Below are 22,281 nucleotides of genomic sequence, written 5' to 3' on the forward strand. Positions count from 1 at the left end.
AAAGGTCTGAAGTGCAACAAACGGTTTCCTTCACTTAAGGCTAATAAGTCTGAAGTGAAAAATTGCACTTCAGATGCACTTAAGGCCAAATAGGTCTGAAATGCAACCAATGGTTTCGTGCACTTACGGCCAATAAGTCTGAAGTGAAAAATTGCACTTCAGATACACTTAAGGCCAAAAGGTCTAAGTGTAAACGTTTTCCTACACTTAAGGCCAATAAGTTTGAAGTGAAAAGTTGCACTTCAGATGCACTTAAAACCAAAAGGTCTGAAATGCAGCCAATGTTTTCATACACTTATGGCCAAATGGGCTTGAAGTGCAAATTGCCTAAAAACAGAAATTTGCTCTTTGCATTTTAACAATCCAATATATAATTTAATACTTAAATCTACCCCATATAACCTCAAATTTGAAACATAACCTCCAAATATCATCAAGAACAAACCGCAATCGTCAATTTGTCAAAACAACAATAAATCTAACAAACCCAATTTGTAATTAAGAAAAAGAAAAGGAAGAAACCCTAAGCAATAGTAAAAAATAAAGCGCCACAACAGTTCACTATTGTAAAATATCATAAACTACCTTAAAATATGTTTACAAACACTATATAAAATCATGTTACCAGAAGAAGAAGAAGAAGAACGAAGAAGAAGAAGAAACAGGAAAAAAGGCCTTAAGTTGTTTAAACAGTGGGTACAAAGTTAAAAAAAATTAAAAGTGGGTACAGATTAAATGGGAGCGACCAAATAGGGCACCTCGTGCAATTTTTACGAATATGATGTATCTCCGACAATCAATATTTAAAAATTCGAAAGATACCAAAAGAAAAAAAAAAGTTTGCAAACATGAATACATAAACTCAAGACAGTGAAATATTTATCAATACAGTTACAAAAAAATATAACCTTTCGTTTCTTTTGGAACCAACATCTAAAAGTAGTGCAATGTCTAAAAAATACAAAATTGTAGCTTATTATTCCAACAGAAAATCCCGAAGGTGCAAAAATATAATAAGGTAAAAGATGAGAAACCATTAAAATCTTCATGTGACAACAGAAGGTTGATATTAGAAATTTGCTATGAATTTCCCTTCCTATTCTCTTTAATGGAAATTTTCTTGACACGATAAATGTAGCAGCCATTCGTGCTTTTATGCCAATCCAAGACAGGGAAATTGAGACTTGCGAGGAGCAATGTTTGCAACTCAATCGCTTTCCGTTGAACAGAGATGAGACGCGAGCTTGACTACTCCGTGCATTGATGAATCATTCTACAATTTAAGAAGACATAGGACTAGGGAAATGACAAGCAATTTATAATAGGAGAATGATCAGACTTATAGTTCATCAAAGAATTTCTTACCAGATAGAGAATGTCAAAAGCTTTTCGGTAGCTTTCTAGAGAGCTTTCCACTTTGTCATTCCTGCAACAATCTCGTGTAAGTTTAGCAACTATAGCACATATGCAACTTGGTCTAAGATAAGAGCAGGGCAAGTAGACATTAAATCAACATGACTAAAATGTCACACAGCTTTAAATCTGGTCTTGTTCTCATGCTTTGTGAAACTCAATATGAGCAAACTTCATTATGCTTTGAGTTCCGCACCATTTTTATTAGCTCTATGCACAGAGAGGGGATTTTCACCATTTGCATTGTCATAGAAGATGGAAACTGGAAAGCTCTTATCAAGAAAAGATAAAACTTTTGAGGATCTGTATTGTTAACCCAATGTTAAGTATAGCTGAAACAAGTCTGCAATTTGTTAATTATTTCTCCTTCTCATCCTTAATGACATGGAGGTCAGTTCAGTGCACTTTCTATCACATGCCCTAAATGAAGTTGCAAATATGTTAAAAAGCATTGTCAAACCAAAAGCCCCTAATGAAAATATATATATATTCTTTTTCTTTGAGTGACAAAGAAGAAACAACGTCACAAAAGATTTTAACGCAAAAACTGTACAAAAATATCTTGGCAAACCATTAGGTCAAAGACTCTGGGAAAATATATCCATTCGAACTTCAGCAGGCAGTCAGTGAAAAATCTCCTAATAATCACGAACTCTACAAAATCCACAGATTAATAATTTTCTCTTGTTTCCAAAATAGTGAATAGTATAATTTGGAAGCTTGTTGACCTGTGAAAAGATTAAAATATGGTTTGAAGCCTAAATTAGGCTGAAGTACCCTTCCACCCTTGATTACAACATCACAGATTGAAATAAGGAGAAGAAAAGTTGGTTAGCCTGTCAAGAGTTTAATCCTCAAGAAAGTTGAAACCAATATTGGAACTTATGGTATGGACCCAAGCTGCATATGCTTTTATTGAGTAGTGAAGGGGAGCCTGGAGCAACGGTAAAGATGTCTCCGTGTGACCTATAGGTCATGGGTTCGAGCCGTGGAAACAGCCACTAATGCTTGCATAAGAGTAGGCTGCACTTCATGCAACGGGGTAATTCCTTTCTTTACCATTGAAAAACGACCATAGGACATGGAGTTGTCAACCATCTAAATATAACTCTTCAAGATTTCAGAGAATAAAAAAATGTGTCAGAGGGAACTGATGCTCACCAATGTCTTTCTTGTGGTCGCAAGTTCTTCACTTCAGCTTTATCCATTTAGAGACTTGGGCTAAATGTTCCCATTTCATCTTACTGTTAATGATTTGACAAATTTGAAGAGATCTTAACAACAACAACATTGCAGCCTTACCCCTGCCCTGTGAAGAAATCTAAAATGGAAGCTTATCTTGGAAAACTCAAAGCCTTATGACTGGAAAAGATTGCAAATTTCATTGATAGTGGAACACCATTTCCTACTTCGATTATGGGATGTGAGCACCTAATTTCTCTAACTATGGGGTTACATCAATTATAATTACAATCAATAAGCCTGGCTATCGCATGCACCAACTTGAGGTCATCTCTCACACACATTCTCAAACTTTCTACTTCTCTCTCTAGCTTATTTAAGTGGTTTGAGGTATTGGCAATGTATTCATTCTATGAGCAGTGAATGTTCTCTGTTCTCTGATATCTCTGTTAGTTTTTTGTCAAAATTGATGAATAAGAAGACATTATGAGATACTTACAGAAATCCCACAGATATTCTTGTTTCATAGTCCAAGCCGTCTGACATTCCCAAATCTCCAATGTGGTCACCAAGAAGTAGCACATTAGTTCTCTTCTTTAATGAAGATTTCTCATCACCCAGTCCATTCAGGTCATCGCAGTGATCGTGAAGTGGTGCAGCCATGTCAAGTGCATGCTCATTCTTGTTTAGTACATGGATTGTCTTACCTGCAGGTTCAGTTAGTGTTCTTAATTTTAGAAAAAAAAGGATATAAATGACCAACAATACAAGAAATATCCATGCAATTTACTTTGCTTGATATGCCTCTCCAGACCAAATATGTATAAAAGCTTAGTATCTAACGATAACTACTAGGATCGAGATGTTCAGCCAATGATCAGATATTAATCAATTGATATCTTAATTGCAACTGATATCTTCTTTATCAATTCGTTACAGGGCTTGAACTCCACTCCTAAACTAATTTATACTGCATAGAAGAATCTCAATGATTTAGTCTTTTAGTGTTCACGTGTTTTCAGAATTTAGATTTCCAAACTTACATTACCCTTATAAATGCCCAAAACTATGGAGGACAAACTCGCATTTATTTGGAAAAATAAAACTCAAAAGAATCATAAAAGAATTCGTCCTTATTTGTTTCAATCAATCAAATTAGTTAATCAACTATGCCTTAATGTACCAATCTACATGAGGTCTCTGATTTTGAATCCTCTGTATAGTCTACTGTATTTGGACATATTTCATTGTGATATTGGAGTAATGTGGTTTAAGGCAAATTAAGAGGTCTCTGACTCTAGTCTCTCTCTAAATTTACACTTACCCTACCAAGTGTAACAATAGCAAAATTTTAATTGCAACTGATATCTTCTTTATCAATTTGATTGGAAAAAAATAATAATAATAAATGGTTTAAGTTTATTTGTCGGTGAAATTATGTTTTAATAATTGTACGTACAAAATAAACTAAAGATAGTGTTCTAGTAATTCGGTATAAGAGTATGGACTATCTTCCCTTTTTCATTTCTTAAAAACTCTAGTATCTAGGCCAACTCGTACACACCCCCACTAATCCACCAAGTTACCTGCTGCTTCCTACCAGCACAGAATAACTCTATCTACCATGGTTTAGTTAGATAGAACTATCAAATAATTGTCATTATAGAGAAATATATTGGAATATCATCATTTTGTAATAATTTAGCTATTTAATATTTTAATCTTATTAAATTAAAACATAAAAAATGTGAGGATGCAACAAATAAATTTTATTCTTAAAGAGAGAACTTTACTACCCTTATCCCAATTTTTATGACACAATTACTGAACTTTTCTTGACAAAGAGTTAAAATATTTCTTCAAATATTTTAAATCTTCAAGAAGGTCGGTCTGTAGTACTTTATTTAGACTGTTTTATTTTTAAAAGATATTCATGTATCCCAAAATCCAAAATTAGACTGTTCGACCCGCATTTTTTGGATAACCGTGGCATTTGTTTTGAGTCAAAACAGTTTATTATTAATATTTTTGTTGAATGATGGAGGATTTCCAAGAAGATATTCTCCATATCAAGATTTGATCCTCTAAGATTTGTCCATATCAAGTTTTGATTCTCTAAGATCTTTCCATATCAAATTTTGATTCTTTGTTTTATTTTATTTTGTATAATCCCAGATTTTATGGGATTTTGTTTCTAACCTCTTCTTGTATATAAAGCCATGTATATGACATTCAAAAATATGAATGAAATTATTCAAGTTTCTTACTCTTTCCACATGGTATCAGAGCCTTAGGCTTATTACTGACAGATTTTTTTCATTCATCCATCTTTTCATCACATTTGTCCTCTTTATTCCGCCCAAGGGTTGAAACCATTTGAAAACCATGTCCGAAGAGAGTACTATTGCGAATACTCCAGTCTCTGAAAATATTTCTGCCACTGTAGAGCATAGCTCTACAGTTTCAACTAGAGATTTACAAAACATTCAAGCCTCTTATCGGTTGAATGTGAAAAATTATCTAAAATGGTCTCAGCTTGTTCGTACCTTTCTAAAAGGTAAAGGAAAATTAGGACATCTCCTCGGTACAAGACCATCCAAAGAAAACCCCAAGTTTGATGCATGGGATGAACATGATTCAATGGTGATGTCATGGTTATGGAACTTCATGCTTCCAGAAATTAGTGATATTGTTATGTTTCTGAATACTGCTAAGGAAATTTGGGATGCAGTGAAGGAGGCATACAATAAAGTTCATGATGCTGCTAGGATCTATGAAATAAAAACAAAATTATCTGCAACAAAACAGGGAGCTCGATCTGTCACTGAATATTCTAACCCTTTATAGGGGTTATGGCAAGAGATGGATCACTATCAATGCATTCAAATGCGTTGCACAGACGATGTTGTAATTTTGAAAAGATTTATTGAAAAAGAAAGGATTTATGATTTTCTTGCAGGGCTAAATGCAGAGTTTGATGTTGTACGAGTGCAAATTTTAGGAAAAGAAGATCTGCCATCATTGAATGAGACAATGGCCATTATACGGACAGAGGAAGGACGGAGGAGTGTTATGCTTGAAACTCAAATAAATGAAGGATCAGTTCTTATGACAGGGACAAATAAAAAAGAATCTGGAGTTTCACAATTGGAGAGCACTATCAAGCCCGCAAGTTCATTCAAACCGATTGTCAACAGGGACAATCTTTACTGCACTTACTGCAAAAAGTACCGGCACACGAGAGAGATGTTGGAAACTCAATGGTAAACCTCCAACCAAAAATACTTTTGATGGAACGCAGGCACACATTGCTAGCAGCCCTCATGTTGATAAAAAAAGTCCATTAGTCCAAGGACACGAAGTCCTCCAACTCTTCATATTGTGCATTTCAGAAACAGGACACGAAGGAGATGATTGGGTGTGCTAGTGAGAAAGGTGGTCTTTATTTTCTGGATTTTCACAATGGTGGAGATACAATTAAGAATTCCTTATTTAGTTCATTCTTGTTTGAATCTGTTATGTCCAATAAAGAGAGAGTTTGGCTCTATCATCGTCGCTTAGGTCATCCTTCTTTTTATGTAATCAAGCTAATGTTTCCATCGTTATTCAAAAATTTGGTTGTTGAGTCTTTTCATTATGAAGATTGTGAAATCGCAAAACATAAACGTGTTTCCTTTCCAATAAGCAACAAAAGATGTCAGACTCCATTTTCTCTTATTCATAGTGATGTATGGGGACCCTCTTCCATTCCTAATATTTCCGGTGCTAGATGGTTTGTGTCATTCATTGATGATTGTACAAGAGTAACATGGATCTATTTGTTAAAGCAAAAATCAGATGACAGTCACGTTCTTCCTACCTTTTTTTATCTGGTTAAAACCCAATTTGATGTGACAATTAAAAGATTCCGTTCTGATAATGCCAAGGACTACTTCAATCAAAACCTCTCTGTTTTCTTCAAAAATGAGGGAATTATTCACGAATCTTCATGTGTCAATACTCCTCAACAAAATGGGATAGTGGTGAGAAGAAACGGTTTGTTACTTTGACATTACTAGATCACTATTGTTTCACAAAAGGGTTCCAAATCAGTATTGGGGGGAAGCTGTCCTAACTGCTGCATATCTTAGTAACAGAATACCATCAAGAATTCTGAATTTTAAGAGCCCACTTGATACTCTTAGGAATTTCTTCCCGAATTTCGAAAATTCCAGTAAATTGATTCCTAGAATCTTTAGAAGTATTGTCTATGTTCACATTCATTCTCAGAATAGAGGCAAATTAGATCCACATGCTCTTAAGTGTGTTTTCATTGGATATTCTCCTACTCAAAAAGGATATAAGTGTTACCAACCATCAACCACGAAGTTTTTTGTTTCAGCTGATGTCATATTTGATGAAAGTGAGTTATTTTTTAAAAATTCTTACATTCAGGGGGAGTCATTGGATGGAAAAGGATCTCTAGACTTATCAATACTTGATTTGTCTATTCCTAGCCATGACAAATCCTTATATATGTCCTTGCCTGAGTCACCATCTCTTAACTCATCTGAGTCTCTAAATCCTAATGAACCTATTGAGTCTTCTAATCTTGATATAGATAAAGGAATTCAAGAAAGTAATCCACCATTGCAGGTTTATTCCAGAAGAAAGAGGCTAACTGATCAAACTACTCAACCACAATTATCTCATGTTCCTACTCCTAATGCCTATCCTGAACCTGTTGAACCATTAGAAACACCAAACCAAACTGATCATGAAGATCATAGCCAACCAAATGATCTTGACCTTCCCATTGCACTTAGAAAAGGAACCAGAACCTGCACACAACACCCTTTGTGCCTTTCCTTGACATGTCAAAACCTATCCCCAAGCCATAAAGCTTTTCTCAGTAACCTCCACACAATTCCTGTTCCAAAAAATTTGTCCGGAGCATTAGGCAACAAAGGGTGGGAAGAAGCTATGAAGGTGGAAATGGAAGCATTGCAGAAGAATAAAACTTGGGAAATGGTGGAATTACCAAAAGGGAAAAAGTCGGTGGGGTGTAGATGGGTGTTTACCGTGAAATACAAGTCCGATGGGTCTATAGAAAGATTTAAAGCACGTTTGGTAGCAAAGGGTTACACACAGACCTATGGAATTGATTATTTGGAGACTTTTGCCCCAGTGGCAAAAATGAATACAGTGAGGATCTTATTGTCATTGGCTGCGATTTTTAGTTGGAACCTACAGCAATTTGATGTTAAAAATGCTTTTCTACATGGAGATTTAGATGAGGAGATCTATATGGAGGTACCACCTGATTTTGAAAGCAAGAAGGGAATGGTATGTAGACTGAAGAAGGCACTCTATGGACTAAACCAATCACCCCGTGCATGGTTTGGAAGATTTACAAAGGTTATGATCAAGCTAGGCTATCAGCAGAGTCAAGGAGACCACACCTTGTTCATAAAGCACTCAAAAACAGGAAAGGTAACTGCTTTACTAGTCTATGTAGATGATATCATAGTAACAGGTGATGATTCAGAGGAGATACACAATTTGAAGAATTGTTTACTCAAGGAATTTGATATCAAAGATCTTGGAAAATTAAAGTATTTTTTGGGAATTGAAGTAGCACATTCTAAACAAGGAATCTTTATTTCCCAACAAAAATATGTGCTTGATTTGTTGAAAGAAACAGGAAAATTAGGATGTAAATTAGTTGTCACACCAATTGAATATAATCATGGGTTGTGTAATTCTCCAGAAGATTTTGTGGTAGATAAAGGCTCGTATCAAAGGCTTGTAAGGAAATTGATCTACTTGTCCCATACAAGGCCAGACATTGTTTTTGCTGTAAGTGTCGTTAGCCAATTTATGCATGACCCTAGAGAAATGCATCTCCAAGCGGCGAACAGGATTCTACAATATCTTAAAGGAAGCCTCGGAAAAGGAATACTATACAGAAGAGGAGGAGACATGGTTTTAGAGGCTTATACTGATGCGGATTATGCTGGTTCATTAATGGATCGAAGGTCAACTTCTGGATGATGTACCTTTTTAGGAGGAAATCTTGTGACTTGGAGAAGTAAAAAACAGAATGTGGTGGCCAGATCAAGTGCAGAATCCGAGTTCAGATCTATGGCGATGAGAGTTTGTGAGTTGTTATGGTTAAAGATAATCCTTGATGATTTGAAGATAAGATGGGAAGGACACATGAGACTATATTGTAACAATAAATCAGCAATAAGTATAGCTCATAATCCTGTACAGCATGATCGCACTAAGCATATTGAGGTAGATAGACACTTCATTAAGGAGAAATTAGATAGTGGACTCATCTATACACCATTTGTATCTACAAAAAATCAATTGGCCGATGTTTTAACAAAAGGACTGCCAAACAATGTGTTTCAAGACCTGATAAGCAAGCTAGGAATGGAAGATATCCATTCACCAGCTTGAGGGGGAGTGTTGAATGATGGAGGATTTCCAAGAAGATATTCTTCATATCAAGATTTGATCCTCTAAGATTTGTCCATATCAAGTTTTGATTCTCTAAGATCTTTCTATATCAAATTTTGATTCTTTGTTTTATTTTATTTTATATAATCCCAGATTTTATGGGATTTTGTTAGATTTTATGGGATTTTGTTTCTAACCTCTTCTTGTATATAAAGCCATGTATATGACATTCAAAAATATGAATGAAATTATTCAAGTTTCTTACTCTTTCCACAATTTGAACTATAATTTTATACTCAAATGTCTCTATATTCAAGAATTTGATATAGATTAAACGGAGAAAGCTATTTTTCACAAGTTAACTCAGATGTTTCAAGATATGTTACTAAACATAAATGACAAAGTATCTTTCATTCTACATTTATGCAAGTGTGTTACTTTTAAATAGTGAATTTAACTTATATAGACCAATTTTATATTTATTTTTTTGATAAGGTCTTATATAAATAAATGACTAATTGATCCGTAGTAACAACTAACTACCCTCTTTTTTGAGTTACTAATCCACACTACAGAAAATCGCCTGTGGTTGGTCGTTAAATAACCTGATAGCTTAAATTCTTTATATTCTTTATATATTGTCAGAATATAAGAAAATAAAACTCTTTATCTAACTAGAGCAGCTTATGCCTCCGTTGAAGCTTAAACTTACAACTTAAAGGCAATTCCCAAACTTTGAGGAATAGCTAAAATTTGGTAGCCCATGCAAATTTATTATGAATCAAAACATCAGTGGAAACTGCTTAAAGCACTCTTTAAAGCAAGCGAAAAGAACACCTCTAATGGTGATAGGTGATACCTTTAAATGACTGTAGGCGACCATTTTCGTCAAACACCATCCTGTTGGAGACAATTCTAACGTTCTTGAAAGATCTATGAACTTTCTGCTTCAGCACCTGCCAAACCAAAAAGATGAGAGACATCGTATCTAAAGCCAAATTGGACAAATGTGACACAATCGCATCCACCTGTTATGCATCAAGACCACTGACAAGCCTGAAGAACTAACCTCCTCTATTATGTCAGCTAAACCTGCAGAGAATATAAGTACAGGGACACCTTTTTCCTGCATATCAAACAGATCCAACTCATTATGAAGCAATCATAGGAGAGAGTATAAGGTCAAAAGGAAACTCTTCTGAGAAGAGCTATTCTAGGATAAATTGACTAACAACTTCGGCATCAGCATTCAATTTTTTTTTCTCTAAAACAAAATTTGAATGGTGGTTAAGCCTGATATTCTAGGACTTTCAACGGTCGAAAAACAAAAAACAAAAACAGAAAGAAAAGAAAAATAATCTTGGCATTTCCTAAAAGGTTCTTAACATCTTAGATTGGTCCTATTATCTATACTTTAGCTCTTCGTGGAACTAAACCATCAGCTTTCTTTCTAATAGAAATTCCAATTCACGTGAGAAAATCCCAATGGATCATATATGTTGCATTGACATTCATCAAACATCATCTCAAGAAGTCTCAGAAAACAACAGCTGATAGTGGCTATACTGTACCTCTAAAAGTTCAAAAAGTTCAGTTACACCATCTCGGAATGCAATTGTGGCTTCAGCCACGGAATTTTGAATTGCATTGTATGTAAGGCCTCCTTCAATGAGAAGAGCATGTGTTTTTTCCCACCTGCAGAAAATAAGTTGGACATTAACACATAGGCCATGGTACTCGTACAATCTACAAGAATATTAATATTATCCTTAAAAACTTCAAATTTATGTATTTCACATTTCACTTGTCAAAAACTCAAGAAAATGCAATAGTATATCCGATTATAGCAGTACAAAATCATGACACATACCACTCTACCATGAGCTTGGCTTTCTCATCAAGGGGAATAGCCGGATCAAATTCTAAGGGATGATAATAATCATATAACGTCTGCCTCTTGACATTGTACTCAGGATCCTCCTGCTGTAAAAGATTATGACTGCCTACAAAATTTGTTTTCTTGAGAAGTCATTCACTTGTGACCTAAGCCCTAAGGAGCATATATCGAATTGTATGCTATTGAATATGCAGTCTGTTCCAGCCAAGCTATCATAATAGGACAATGTTGTATGGAGTGGATAACATACTTTGGCCTCGACAACCATTGATCCAGTACTTTGTCAATGTGGCATCGAAATCTGCAATTACCTAGGATGTTGAAATAGTTTAGTACGTAGAAGGAAAAAGCAATTAGAACAAGGTGAAATATGCATGGATATGTCCACACACACATGTTTGAGACTGTATCTAAGAGAAGTAATGTCCATTAACAAATGCTCATGGTTCTGGACTTAGGTCATACAAAACACGGGGCCAACCGCTATAGCGTCCTGCCAAACCATATGGAACTGACAAGTAGATTCTACAAAGATTTAACATCCATAATTTGGTTTTAAAACAGCACACAAGAAAAGATTGATATAGCGCTAGGCTGGAATAACCAGGACTAATAATTGTATGTCATGCACCCTAACTCATCCTCGTGTTTCATCTCCATTCTATTAAAATTACCTATCTAATTACCCGCTCCTACTTTGATCTAGACGGACCAGTACCAAGATCAAGTCGACAAACAGTATCAGTTCAAACTCAAGACCACAAAAGTGTTTACTTTGATATCAGATCTAACCTCCGCTTTCCAGGTGCAATTAAGCAAGCACGTCCAGGAAGTACAAGAGGCAATGAGCTCGGCACATGTAGCCCTTGATTAACCAAATCTTAAATAATTTTTTGACCACTTAAAAGAAGTTAAAAATCAGATAGAAACTTTGGGAAAGCTGGTAATAGTTGATCCTCAATAACAGAACTTTTCAGGAAGCATGCCATGATTTATACAAATCCAGCCTATTAGATTTCACTTCTAAAAGTATATCCTGCTTGCAAGCAACCAATATTCAGATGCGCACTTTCCTTGTAGTTTATATAAGGGCCTAGAGATTGGTAAATGTCAGTACAAGCTCAATTAACCACTTACAAGTTTACCTAATCACAAATTTAACATCACAGCCAAGAAGCAGGAAATGTTAAACTACTTCGATCCTCACACAAAAGATAAAGAATGAAGCCTTAACTGTGAAAATAATAAGTTATTGAGGAAGTTCTACATATATACCCAAGACTAACACCAATGCTCCTTAGATAACAACTTCCTTCAAGGGAAAACATTTTATCATACAAGTAAATAAAAAAGTGCATTGATCAGATTAACAAGCAATACAACAATGTCTTAAATTCAGACGTCATTGAATTTGTACTTTTAGTCCCTGAACGATCAACAAATTCTGAATTTGGTCCTTGTTTTATTTGGTTAAACACATTTAACCTTCAACAATCGAAATGTGCACTATCGATCCTTTTGCTGGTGAATCTTCACAAATTCAACAAATGATTGGCTGTTAAACTATCTAATTAACCATCAAAAATGTTAAATTTGTATTGTTACTCTATATTAGAAGGTAATATCGGTCTCAAAATAATTAAATATAACATATTTACTACTTAAAAGGAGCGAAAAACACTCCATTTGGGAATGAAGATGAATCATTGCGTTGTTCTCAACTAAAATTCGTCACCCAACAAAATAAAAAAACGGGAACAAAACCTGGAGCTTTGCAGGACCGGCAAGGCGAATTGCAGATATTTTCTTTTGCAACAAATTAGGATTATCCACTACAACTAAATGTGACTCAGAGCCATTAACAACTACTTGCTCCATTTGTGCCTGATTTTTACCACTCTGGCTGCAACACCACACTCTGTTTACAATTATGTAAAAATGTGTCATCAATTTTAAGAAAAAATTGGTTACATGCATTTCGTATGTTTAACATTCTAGTGATAAACATTAGGTGTATGTAAAAGAATTTACCTGAAATTGTAGCGAAAAGAGAAGAGGCGAGGAAAAGGGTTATAATAATAAATGGGATTATAATGATGAAGCCGATAACCCATAGTATAGTGTAGTATAGGGAGAACAAAGAGTGACTGAGAGGTTCAGTCTGTAATACTAGAGTTGTAGTCCTAGTTTTTTGTAGAATGCCTTTTATGCCACTCTTTCTTAATCTTTTTTGTCAATTAGTTTGGTTTTGGAGGATTGGGCAAGAGAAGGAGAATAATAAAAAGAAAAATTAAAAATTTGTGGGATTAAAATGAGTCACTTGCTAATTCTTAGTCCTAAACATTAAGACTAGAGATCAATTAGTCTCAAAGCTTCAACAGTTAGGAAATAAGAGGGTATTTAAGCTATTTTAGCACATTTGACCGATGTAAAACTAGGCTATTTCCTGTAACAGCAAAGGGCCAAATATATCCTTGTACTATGAGAAAAGGTTTAAATATACCCTTTGTTATACTTTAGGTCCAAATATATCCTTGTTGTAATACTATTGGTTCAAATATACCCCTCCTCCGTTAAGTTTGTCCAAGGTGGAAATCCAATCCTACGTGGCGCTGATATTTGATGAGGTGGATGTCACATGGCATGCCACCTCACCATCCCTAATCCATATATAAAAGACAGATTTGAAATACAATATTTTTCATGGTAGCAGTAATGGTGGCAATAGTGGTGGAGGGAAAGGAAATTTTAGTAGTGGAAAAAAAATAGAAGAGAGTGGTAAAATGGGTTAGGGGCGCTGAGATGGCAAGCCATGTGGCATTCACCTCATCAAATGTTAGTGTCACATAGGATTGAATGTCTACTTTGGATAAACTTAACGGAAAAAAGGTATATTTGAACTAATAGTATAACGACAGGGATATATTTGGACTCAAAGTATAATAAGGGATACATATAAACCTTTTCTGATAGTATAGTGGTATATTTGACCATTTTCCGTTCGTATAATTCAAGGGTAAATTTGTACCTTTAGTTTTAAACTAAAAGCCTCATCCAACCAATATAGAAGGTTGTGTAAAACTAGGACAAAAAATAATAATAAGAATTTTTATGAGCTAATAAATTAACAAAAGATATTTATAAGACAAATTGAATACGACATGGACACCTTTAGATCTTTTCCCCTTTTTTGTTTTGGGTTTAAATTTTTTATTTGTTACAAAATTGAGAATAAGAAGAGAGCGTGTCCAAAAAGGGGGGAAACAAGGGGAAATGGTCAAATATGCTCATTTACTATGCGAAAAGGATCACATTTATCCTCCGTTATACTTTTGGTATAAAAGTGCCCCCAACATTAATTTAATGGTTTAAATATATCTCTCTTTTGTTAAAGTTATCCAAGGTAGACACTCATTCCCATATAGCTCTATAATTTGATGACATGAATACCTCGTGACATGCCATCTCATCAGCCACAACCTATCTTACCCCTCCGCTTACCGTCACTACCATTTTCACCACATTCAGCTCTCAGTCATACATGCATCCTTACTATAAGCATGAAAATCAACAATTCTAGCTTACGGCCTCCAAAAACGATACCAAATTCTTGGAGCAAAATACCACCAGAACTATGCAAAACAAAACAAACCCAAATAAAAGATCAGTAAGTATCAGGAATGGACAACTCTATTGTAAAACTCCTGAAATAATACCAATTTTTGTAGAAAATACAATTAGCATTATGCTATAGAAACCCAAAAACAAAAAATTTACAGCTCATAAGTTAACACCTCCATCATAAAATTTCTAAAACGGTACAATATTTAGAGAAATTCTCAACTACAATTAGGTAAGAGAAAACAACAAAAAAAATATATTCATAAAGCATCAAAAGTTCACAAACTCCATGAAAAACTTCAAAATAGTACTAATTTTATAAGTGGGCAAAATATAACAACCCAAAACAATAGTTTTTCCAAGCATAAGAAGTCACAAGCCTTATGTAAAATTTCCTAAGATGGTAGGTTGTTGTAGAGAAATATAACCAAAACAAGGCAAAAGAAGACAACAAAATCACAGATTTCACTTGGAAGAATCTTTTTTTACAATTATAGTGTTAAAATTCCGGAAGTAATATCAATTATATAAATAAAAATACAGCAAGATGCGGAGGAAGGTCTATCGTAGAGTAAAGGTGGAGGTGGTGAAACGGTAGTCATTATGGTGGTGATGGTGGTGATGGTGGTGGTGGTGGTGGTGGTTGCAATGGTAGTTGATGAGCGCAAAATCGGTGTATAAAACTTAGGCTCGCTAGTCAAAGATAGTATAATATTAACTATCTCCACAGGGATTGGGTTAAATAATGCTCAAAGAAATCTTCAGTTTAACACTATTCAGGACAATCAACCTTTAAATTTGTGTTATTAACAAATTAAGAATAAAAACTAAAATTCTCAATTGTGAATGAATAATGAAAAATTAGAACTAAGTGGCAACGATTGAATATCAAAGTGAGAAACAAGGGCTTTGACAAGATAAGTAATCAACTAAGACTGTGGGCAACTCTATGTTATGCTCACTCTTAAATTCTATTGACTCTTCCGAACCAACAGATCTTGAGAATTTAAATTCTTCTTCCGAATGAATTCGAGTGCGCTAAATAACCTAATGATATGTGCTGAGAGAATATGCAATAATATGTTGAACGAATGATCTTACAAGAACATCTCCCGACTATTCTTCTACTTGGGTCAATTAATAACTTTGTTAGCTCTTCTGATTACCTAGAGAGTCGTGAAATCAACCCAAACGAGATAACATAGTACAAGTTGCAGCAACACTTCTCTTTCGATTAAAGTAAAATCACAATTAGCCTTGCAATTCAATTAATAACACCCCCACACTTAGCTTTTGCCTGTCCCCAGCAAATCTAAAATGAAAATGCTCCTAACACTACAACCACCTTAGATAAGTGGCCGGCTAAGATCAACTTGATACCATCCTGGGGTCACGTTCAACCTCAACCCTGGTCATGACATTCCACTAGTGCTGTGGTCAAATTGGCGCCAAATCCTCGATACACCTCACAAGAAATAAACAGTTCCCATTCACACACCAATTGTAATTAACGGCCCAGGGAACTACATTACAATCGCTCTCTCACAAATAAGTGAATCATGCTTTTAAAAGTACCATAAGCTTGACTATCGTGTAAATCTCTACGAATGTAGGAATAGCCTCATCTAGATCATGTAGGACTATATATTTTGTTGTAACGTAGGCTATGGGACGGGTTGGATATAATTTGTATAAGAGTATCTACACCTCCCTAAGTACTTTAATACCTACAACTTCATACGTGACTGTTACACCCCACGTTTTCATACGTGAGATTACGTCGTAAGCCATTGATGTAAGCTCGAATGAGATTATATTTGGAAGCAAATAAAGTAAGTTAATCATGTTACCTCGGATGTTACACATATTTAATATCATGAATAACGAGTACCAAGAGGGTTGGAAAGCTTAGAAGCTAAACCAATTGAAGAAAATAAGTTTCGTCGAAAGTCGACAAGTTTGGAATGTTATAACATGTACTTTGAGGTAAGACTAGGGTTCTTAACATGATAAGGAGGTTATGATATGAGTTATTTTAGTAGTATGATAGTCATTTGCTACGTTTTGAAGGCAAGCAAGTTGTGGAACAAGAGTTGGCAAAGGTCATCACAAGTTACATTCATAAATTTGCTGAAAATTAGGTCAAATGTAGCTGAGCTTTTCTCCAAATATACTTGTAATTATAGGGTGATCTACCTACCAAAGTGAAGATCTACGAGTCTAGTTTCTAACTCATTAAACTTTTTGTCGATACAACATCGAAATAGAGTGGTATTCGCGTTTTTGCTAGACCGCGCAAGCAGCTCCCAATAGGATCCACTTAGGCGGTGGTCGACCTACTTCACTTTATAAACGATTTGGATGCCTATTTTTAAATCATTTTCAACTCAACTTTGTCTAAAAACTTCTCCTAACCCTTCTAAACAGATACCACAAGAGTTTGAAGTGATTCCAAAGTGATTCCACCATATTTCAACATCAAAACTTAGTTCTAGTGAAGAACAACACCTCTTTGAGGTTGTGTTATCATTGAGGATTGTTGTGGGCTGTGTTTGGCTGAAATTCCAAGTTGTTGCTACTGGCTAAGGTGAGTATAACAGCCTACTAATTTTTCTTAAACTTGCTTGTATGTTGGTCAAGTTGTTAGGATGATAAACTATAAGATAATACTTGGATTAGCTTAAGTCACTTCTATGGCATTGTATTGCCATTGAGGGTTGTTGTAAGCTGAACATAACTTGAATTTTGACTTGAAGTTACTGTAGGAGGTATGTGTATTGTGTTATTGCATGTGCTTAAGGTTATCTTGATGTTGATTAAGTTAAATGGATGGAATAGATATGAACTAGTGAATAAAGTTACTAATTGAAGATAGTTGGAGTTGAGAATTATTTCCATTATTATAAATATATGGTATAAGGATGGAATCATTGATGAATGACTTCATTATCATATTAATGATACTGTTAAGTTAATATAAGAAGTCTATAAGGGGTGATATGAGTTATACAGATTTCAATCGGAGTTTGCCGCTCGTCGTGAAGTAGTTGTGACTTGTTGTTATTATATGGTGTCTTGTTATTGATATTTATATGTTGATGGCTTTCTCTGGTTGTTGTTGTTGTTGGTATATGGTATTGGAGGAGGACCTTGTTACGGGGGAGATGCTGCTCGAATTTACGTAAATGAGCTACTAGCTTAAGTTACAGACTTAGCCTTTGCTCAGCACTGATTTTGAATCTCCTTATACTATGATAGATTGAGTTGACTTGTTTAAAGAGTTGCTTGGAAGGTATTAAGGACTCAGCGGGTTTAAGGTATGTTAAGGCATTTCCTTCTTTCTTTTGTCACGACCCAAATCGAAGGGCCGCGATATGCACCCGGTACATTGCACAACCGAGTACCAGCATAACATATATTTCTTATCACACCATCATAGGTAAATGGTCCAGAAGGGCCATCATGAGATAACCAGAATAAAACATAAGAAACTGCTAGATATAAGGTGACCCCAACATGATATATAAATTTATACATGTGATATATGTGCCTATAAGGTCGACATGATTATTTGTATACTCAAAACATAGGCGACAAGGTCATACAGGTATCCATATACATTACATCTATCTACAAGCCTCTAAGAGTACATAAACATCATAAAGGACGGGATAAGGCCCCGCCTTACCAATTAATACATGTCCAAATCATACTGACCAAATAGGCAACTCCGGAGCAAGTGGAGTGCACCAACACCTTCCACTGAGATGATAGCCTACTAGGAGGACTGTCAACATGTCTATCAGGATGTGCGGGCATGAAACGCAGCATCCCTAGGCAAAAGGAACGTCAGTACGAACAAAGTATCGAGTATGTAAGGCACAAATGTGAGCACCTAATTTTTGATAATATTTAATTTTTCATCACTTCTTCTATGTAAATATTTTTGGGGTTTTAACCTACAATTTATAGCTTTGTTACACTTTTTATTATAGGGTAAAAATACAAAATTTAAAAGGTGATTTATTACTATTAATATTATTTTATTTTTATTTTTATTTTAAAATAATAAAAAAATTCCGAAAAAATATTAATTTTTTTTTAATTTTCAGGAGTAATTTAAAAAATAAGAAAAAGGGAAGTATTGAATAAAAAAATAAAAGCAAAAGTAGGTGGAATTCTCTTTTAAAAAGTAAAAGAAAGTAGAAAATTAAAAAAATAAAAGTAAAGTTTTGTGGAAATTTTAAAAAAATAAAAAGTAAAAGAAAGTTGGAATTAAAAAACAAATATAAAGGTATCTGAAAATTTAAAAAATTTAAAGTAAAAAAAAGTAGCATTTTTAAAAGAAAAGCAAAAGAAAGTGGATTGTTTTTTTAAGAAAAGTTAAATAAGTAGAATTCTCTTTTAAAAAGTAAAAAAAGTGGGATTTTAAACAAGATAAAAGTAATTAAAGTTGGAATTTAAAAAATAAAAGTAAAGAAAGGTGGGATTTCTTTTTATAAAAAAAATAAAAGCAATTTGTAAGTGAGATTTCTTTTAATTAAAAAATAATAAAATCAAAAATTATTTTTTTAAAATAAAATCTAAAAAAGCTCGAAAATTTTGGTATAAATAGATGAGAAAATTTGAGAAGAAAAAAGAAGAAAAGAAGAGAGGGGGAGGGAGAAATTTAGGTTGAAAATTTTCATTAATTTTTCTTTCAATATTTCGGGCCTTGAATCTTGAGTTTGAAGAAGAGTTGATAGAGATTTTATTGTTGCTGCTGTATTGACTCTACAATTATCAGATTTTATTCATTTGAATTCACTCTCTTGTAGGTATGTAATTCAAGCTCTTGAGTTAAAAAATGTCGGAGCATCTTTATTGAAGCAGAAGCAAATTGATTTGGTTCTTTTGATAAAGTTTCTTTCGTATTAAATCTGTTCGCATGAATGATGTTTCTTTGATTGAGTGAATTGATATTTGCAAATGTTAACGTTATTTTAGTATGTTCATGACTCTATCTCATTTTTTTTTCTTTTTTTTTCTTTTTCTTAGCTCATGACTTGTAACCAATAGGTATTGTTTTATTTACATTTAGATTTCAAGCTCATGTAGCACCATGTTCATATTTTGAAATTTAAAGAAGTATGTAAAGTTGAACAATTTGTCAACATTAAGATGTAAAAAAAAAATAGATTGCGTTAGTGGAAGGATCTTATCTTCAGTTTATGTTATTGGATGCATATTTTCTTAAATTAACCATGTGAAGATTCAACTTCCTCTGCTTCAAAATGGTACTGTAGAAGTTATAGTGGTGATACTACAACTTTCTCTTTAGCATAGTGTTAAATAAATTAATTACTTTAAGTGTTCTTTGTTATAATCAAGTTTAAAATGCATTTTTGTATGTTCATGTTTGTTTTGTTCCTTCTGGTTCATCCGAATAGTTCTCAGCATGATTGTTTTTTTTGTGCTCATATGGTCATTTAAGATTCATTATTTTGTTACAAAATTTTGTTAGTTTCTTTCTAGAATTTGAAAAGGAAAGTCGGTATTTTGAAGATGATATGGAGATGAACTCAAAGCTGACACTTGTCTTTTGTTATTTTCACATAAATGCCAACTCCACCTTTCTGAATTGTAGTATGCTATAACAAAAGGCTCCAGTGATATACATATAGCTAACCCATTTCTTTAGGCCTTTTGTACTTATCAATTTATACCACTCCATACACAATAAAACATCAAAACTCATGACCCTCATTTAATTAATTTTAAATCCTTAGAATTTGAGGCATGCCATTTAGCGAATTTTCTATGGCCCTCGCAAAGTTGAAAAATGCGTAGTTGCTTTAGGCGCGTAATTTGAAATTACCTTCCTAAACTCGGGTGTGCATTTCATGTGACCCAAATTCAAATCCCAACAACGTTAAATAAAATGTGTCGCGGACTGCGGGTGCATTTATATGACGTGGTTCAAGACATATTTTAAATGACGTTGCAATCTTCCTAAAAATGAATAAGAGCGATTAATAAGTTAAAATTGAACCATAGGCTAAAACATGTATTAAAATCAGATAATAGGTCAATTATAACAGTTGAGCGACCGTGCTAGAACCACATAACCCGGGAATGCCTAACACCTTCTCCCGGGTTAACAGAATTCCTTACCTGGATTTCTCTGTTCGCGGACTGTAAAACAGAGTCAATCTTTTCCTCGATTCAAGATTTGAACCGGTGACTTGGGACACCATAAATTATCCCAAGTGACGACTCTGAATTTTTAATAATAAATGAATCCCATTTTGATTGTCACTTTAATTTGGAAAAAACTCCCTTATACCCTTTCCGGGGTGTAGAAAAAAAGGGGGTGTGACAGCTTGGCGACTCTGCTGGGGACTGGAACCCAGAACTTCTGGTTCAGGGTTCGAGAATTCGAGATTGGAATAATTGTTATAATTGGCTTTGTGTATTATCTGATTTTTACATGTTTGGGCCTAATGTGCTAAATGATGCTTTTACCGCTTTGATATTATCTGAACTGTATATAAACTGCTACGAAACCCTTCTCTTCTCACCTTCGGGGATGTGCTCGCTGGTTGAGACTCCCTATTCTATTAGTGTCATACCTTGAAATAAGAAAGAGACTCGGACAAGTTACTAAGCGGGATGGCCTTTTAGTTCCCAGTACGTAGCCCCCTCCTCGGCTCGAGTTGTCCGCTCGGATACACAGTCTTGAACAAATACCCAGGCTTTGAACCTAGAATAACTCAGCTTCATGCCGGATCCCTAATAGGAACGTTTGTGTGCATCATGTGCATTTGACTTTGGCGGCTCAACACAGAGGTTGGGTCTGTCTAGGACATGTGTACCAAAAATGAAAAAACCATCTTTATGCATCTTACTTGCTACTTGTGCATTTATTTGCTTCGGACTTGCATGCTGACCGGCTTTTGAATATTTTGAGGAAAGAGAAATAGCAGTATAAGGGTTAAAGAGAGTTAATCGCCTGTTTTGAAAAAAAAAAAACAATGTCCAAATAGTGCCGAAACTCTGACGAATTTTTGAGAAATGTTTTTTTAAAAAAAAAGGAGAAGGAAAAGAAAAAAGATTTGTTTTCAAAAATAGTTTGTTTATTTTGCCAATAAAATGAAAAAAGAATATTATTTTCAAAAATAGTTTGTTTTATTTGCCGAACTACGTCAGTTTGATTCTCACAGGGTGTGAGATACGTAGGCAACCCTCATCGGGTCCAACTTCTTTTTGCCAAAAATTGCCCGAAACGAAAAAAAAAATATTTTACTGTAAATAGGTAAGGTGATGCCGTTTTAATCAAAAATAGCCGAATGTTCCCAAAAGGGACGCCAGAAGGCTGATTTCGCATAAACAACCACCTTTGGTCTTTTTCCAATTTTTGGCCAGTTAGCAGGCACAACCTTAAAATCTCCCTCCGAAAGTGCTGAAAGGCCGTATTTGCAAAGTTGGGCTTTTGGTTTTAGAAAAAAAATCTGAAAAAGGGTCAGTTTTGATTCAAAATAGAGTAAATCATGATTAATCACCTTAATAAATGTGCAGAATGAGCACAAGCCAGAATTTACCAGTAACAATTATGAACAAGATCCCTTTGGAGTTGCACATGTGGTGGGATGACTTGAGCAAATCAGGGTGAGACACGGTCAATCTATACTTGGGAGGCCTCGCTGGGTTGCTGAAAATTAATCCCAGAGGGGATATCATAA

At 34.6% G+C, this 22,281-nt stretch overlaps 1 protein-coding gene across 5 annotated transcripts; it reads right to left on the bottom strand.

Annotated features, from left to right (window-relative positions):
- Positions 1 to 839: 839 nt before the first annotated feature.
- Positions 840 to 13,112, bottom strand: LOC104229070 (uncharacterized). Of its 5 annotated transcripts, XR_711513.2 has the most exons (11): positions 12,971 to 13,112; positions 12,704 to 12,857; positions 11,190 to 11,250; positions 10,913 to 11,045; positions 10,614 to 10,737; positions 10,112 to 10,168; positions 9,902 to 9,998; positions 3,095 to 3,302; positions 2,575 to 2,657; positions 1,366 to 1,426; positions 840 to 1,273 (listed from the first exon to the last, which is right to left on the bottom strand). XR_711513.2 is itself a non-coding variant. In XM_009781650.2 (10 exons), the coding sequence occupies exons 1-10, from the start codon at positions 13,051 to 13,053 to the stop codon at positions 1,208 to 1,210; spliced, it is 1,044 nt and encodes a 347-aa protein (XP_009779952.1). In that variant the 5' UTR covers positions 13,054 to 13,112; the 3' UTR covers positions 881 to 1,207. The 5 variants fall into 5 exon arrangements, 4 of the variants coding, with proteins under 4 accessions (XP_009779963.1, XP_009779952.1, XP_070030843.1 ...); XM_009781650.2 differs by lacking the exon at positions 2,575 to 2,657 and having other exon boundaries at positions 881 to 1,273; XM_009781661.2 differs by lacking the exons at positions 2,575 to 2,657; positions 12,704 to 12,857; positions 12,971 to 13,112 and adding an exon at positions 12,174 to 12,580 and having other exon boundaries at positions 879 to 1,273; positions 11,190 to 11,240.
- Positions 13,113 to 22,281: the final 9,169 nt, after the last annotated feature.

The sequence above is a fragment of the Nicotiana sylvestris genome, chromosome 5 (assembly GCF_000393655.2).
Source record: "Nicotiana sylvestris chromosome 5, ASM39365v2, whole genome shotgun sequence".
In the NCBI taxonomy this organism is placed as follows: Eukaryota; Viridiplantae; Streptophyta; class Magnoliopsida; order Solanales; family Solanaceae; genus Nicotiana; species Nicotiana sylvestris.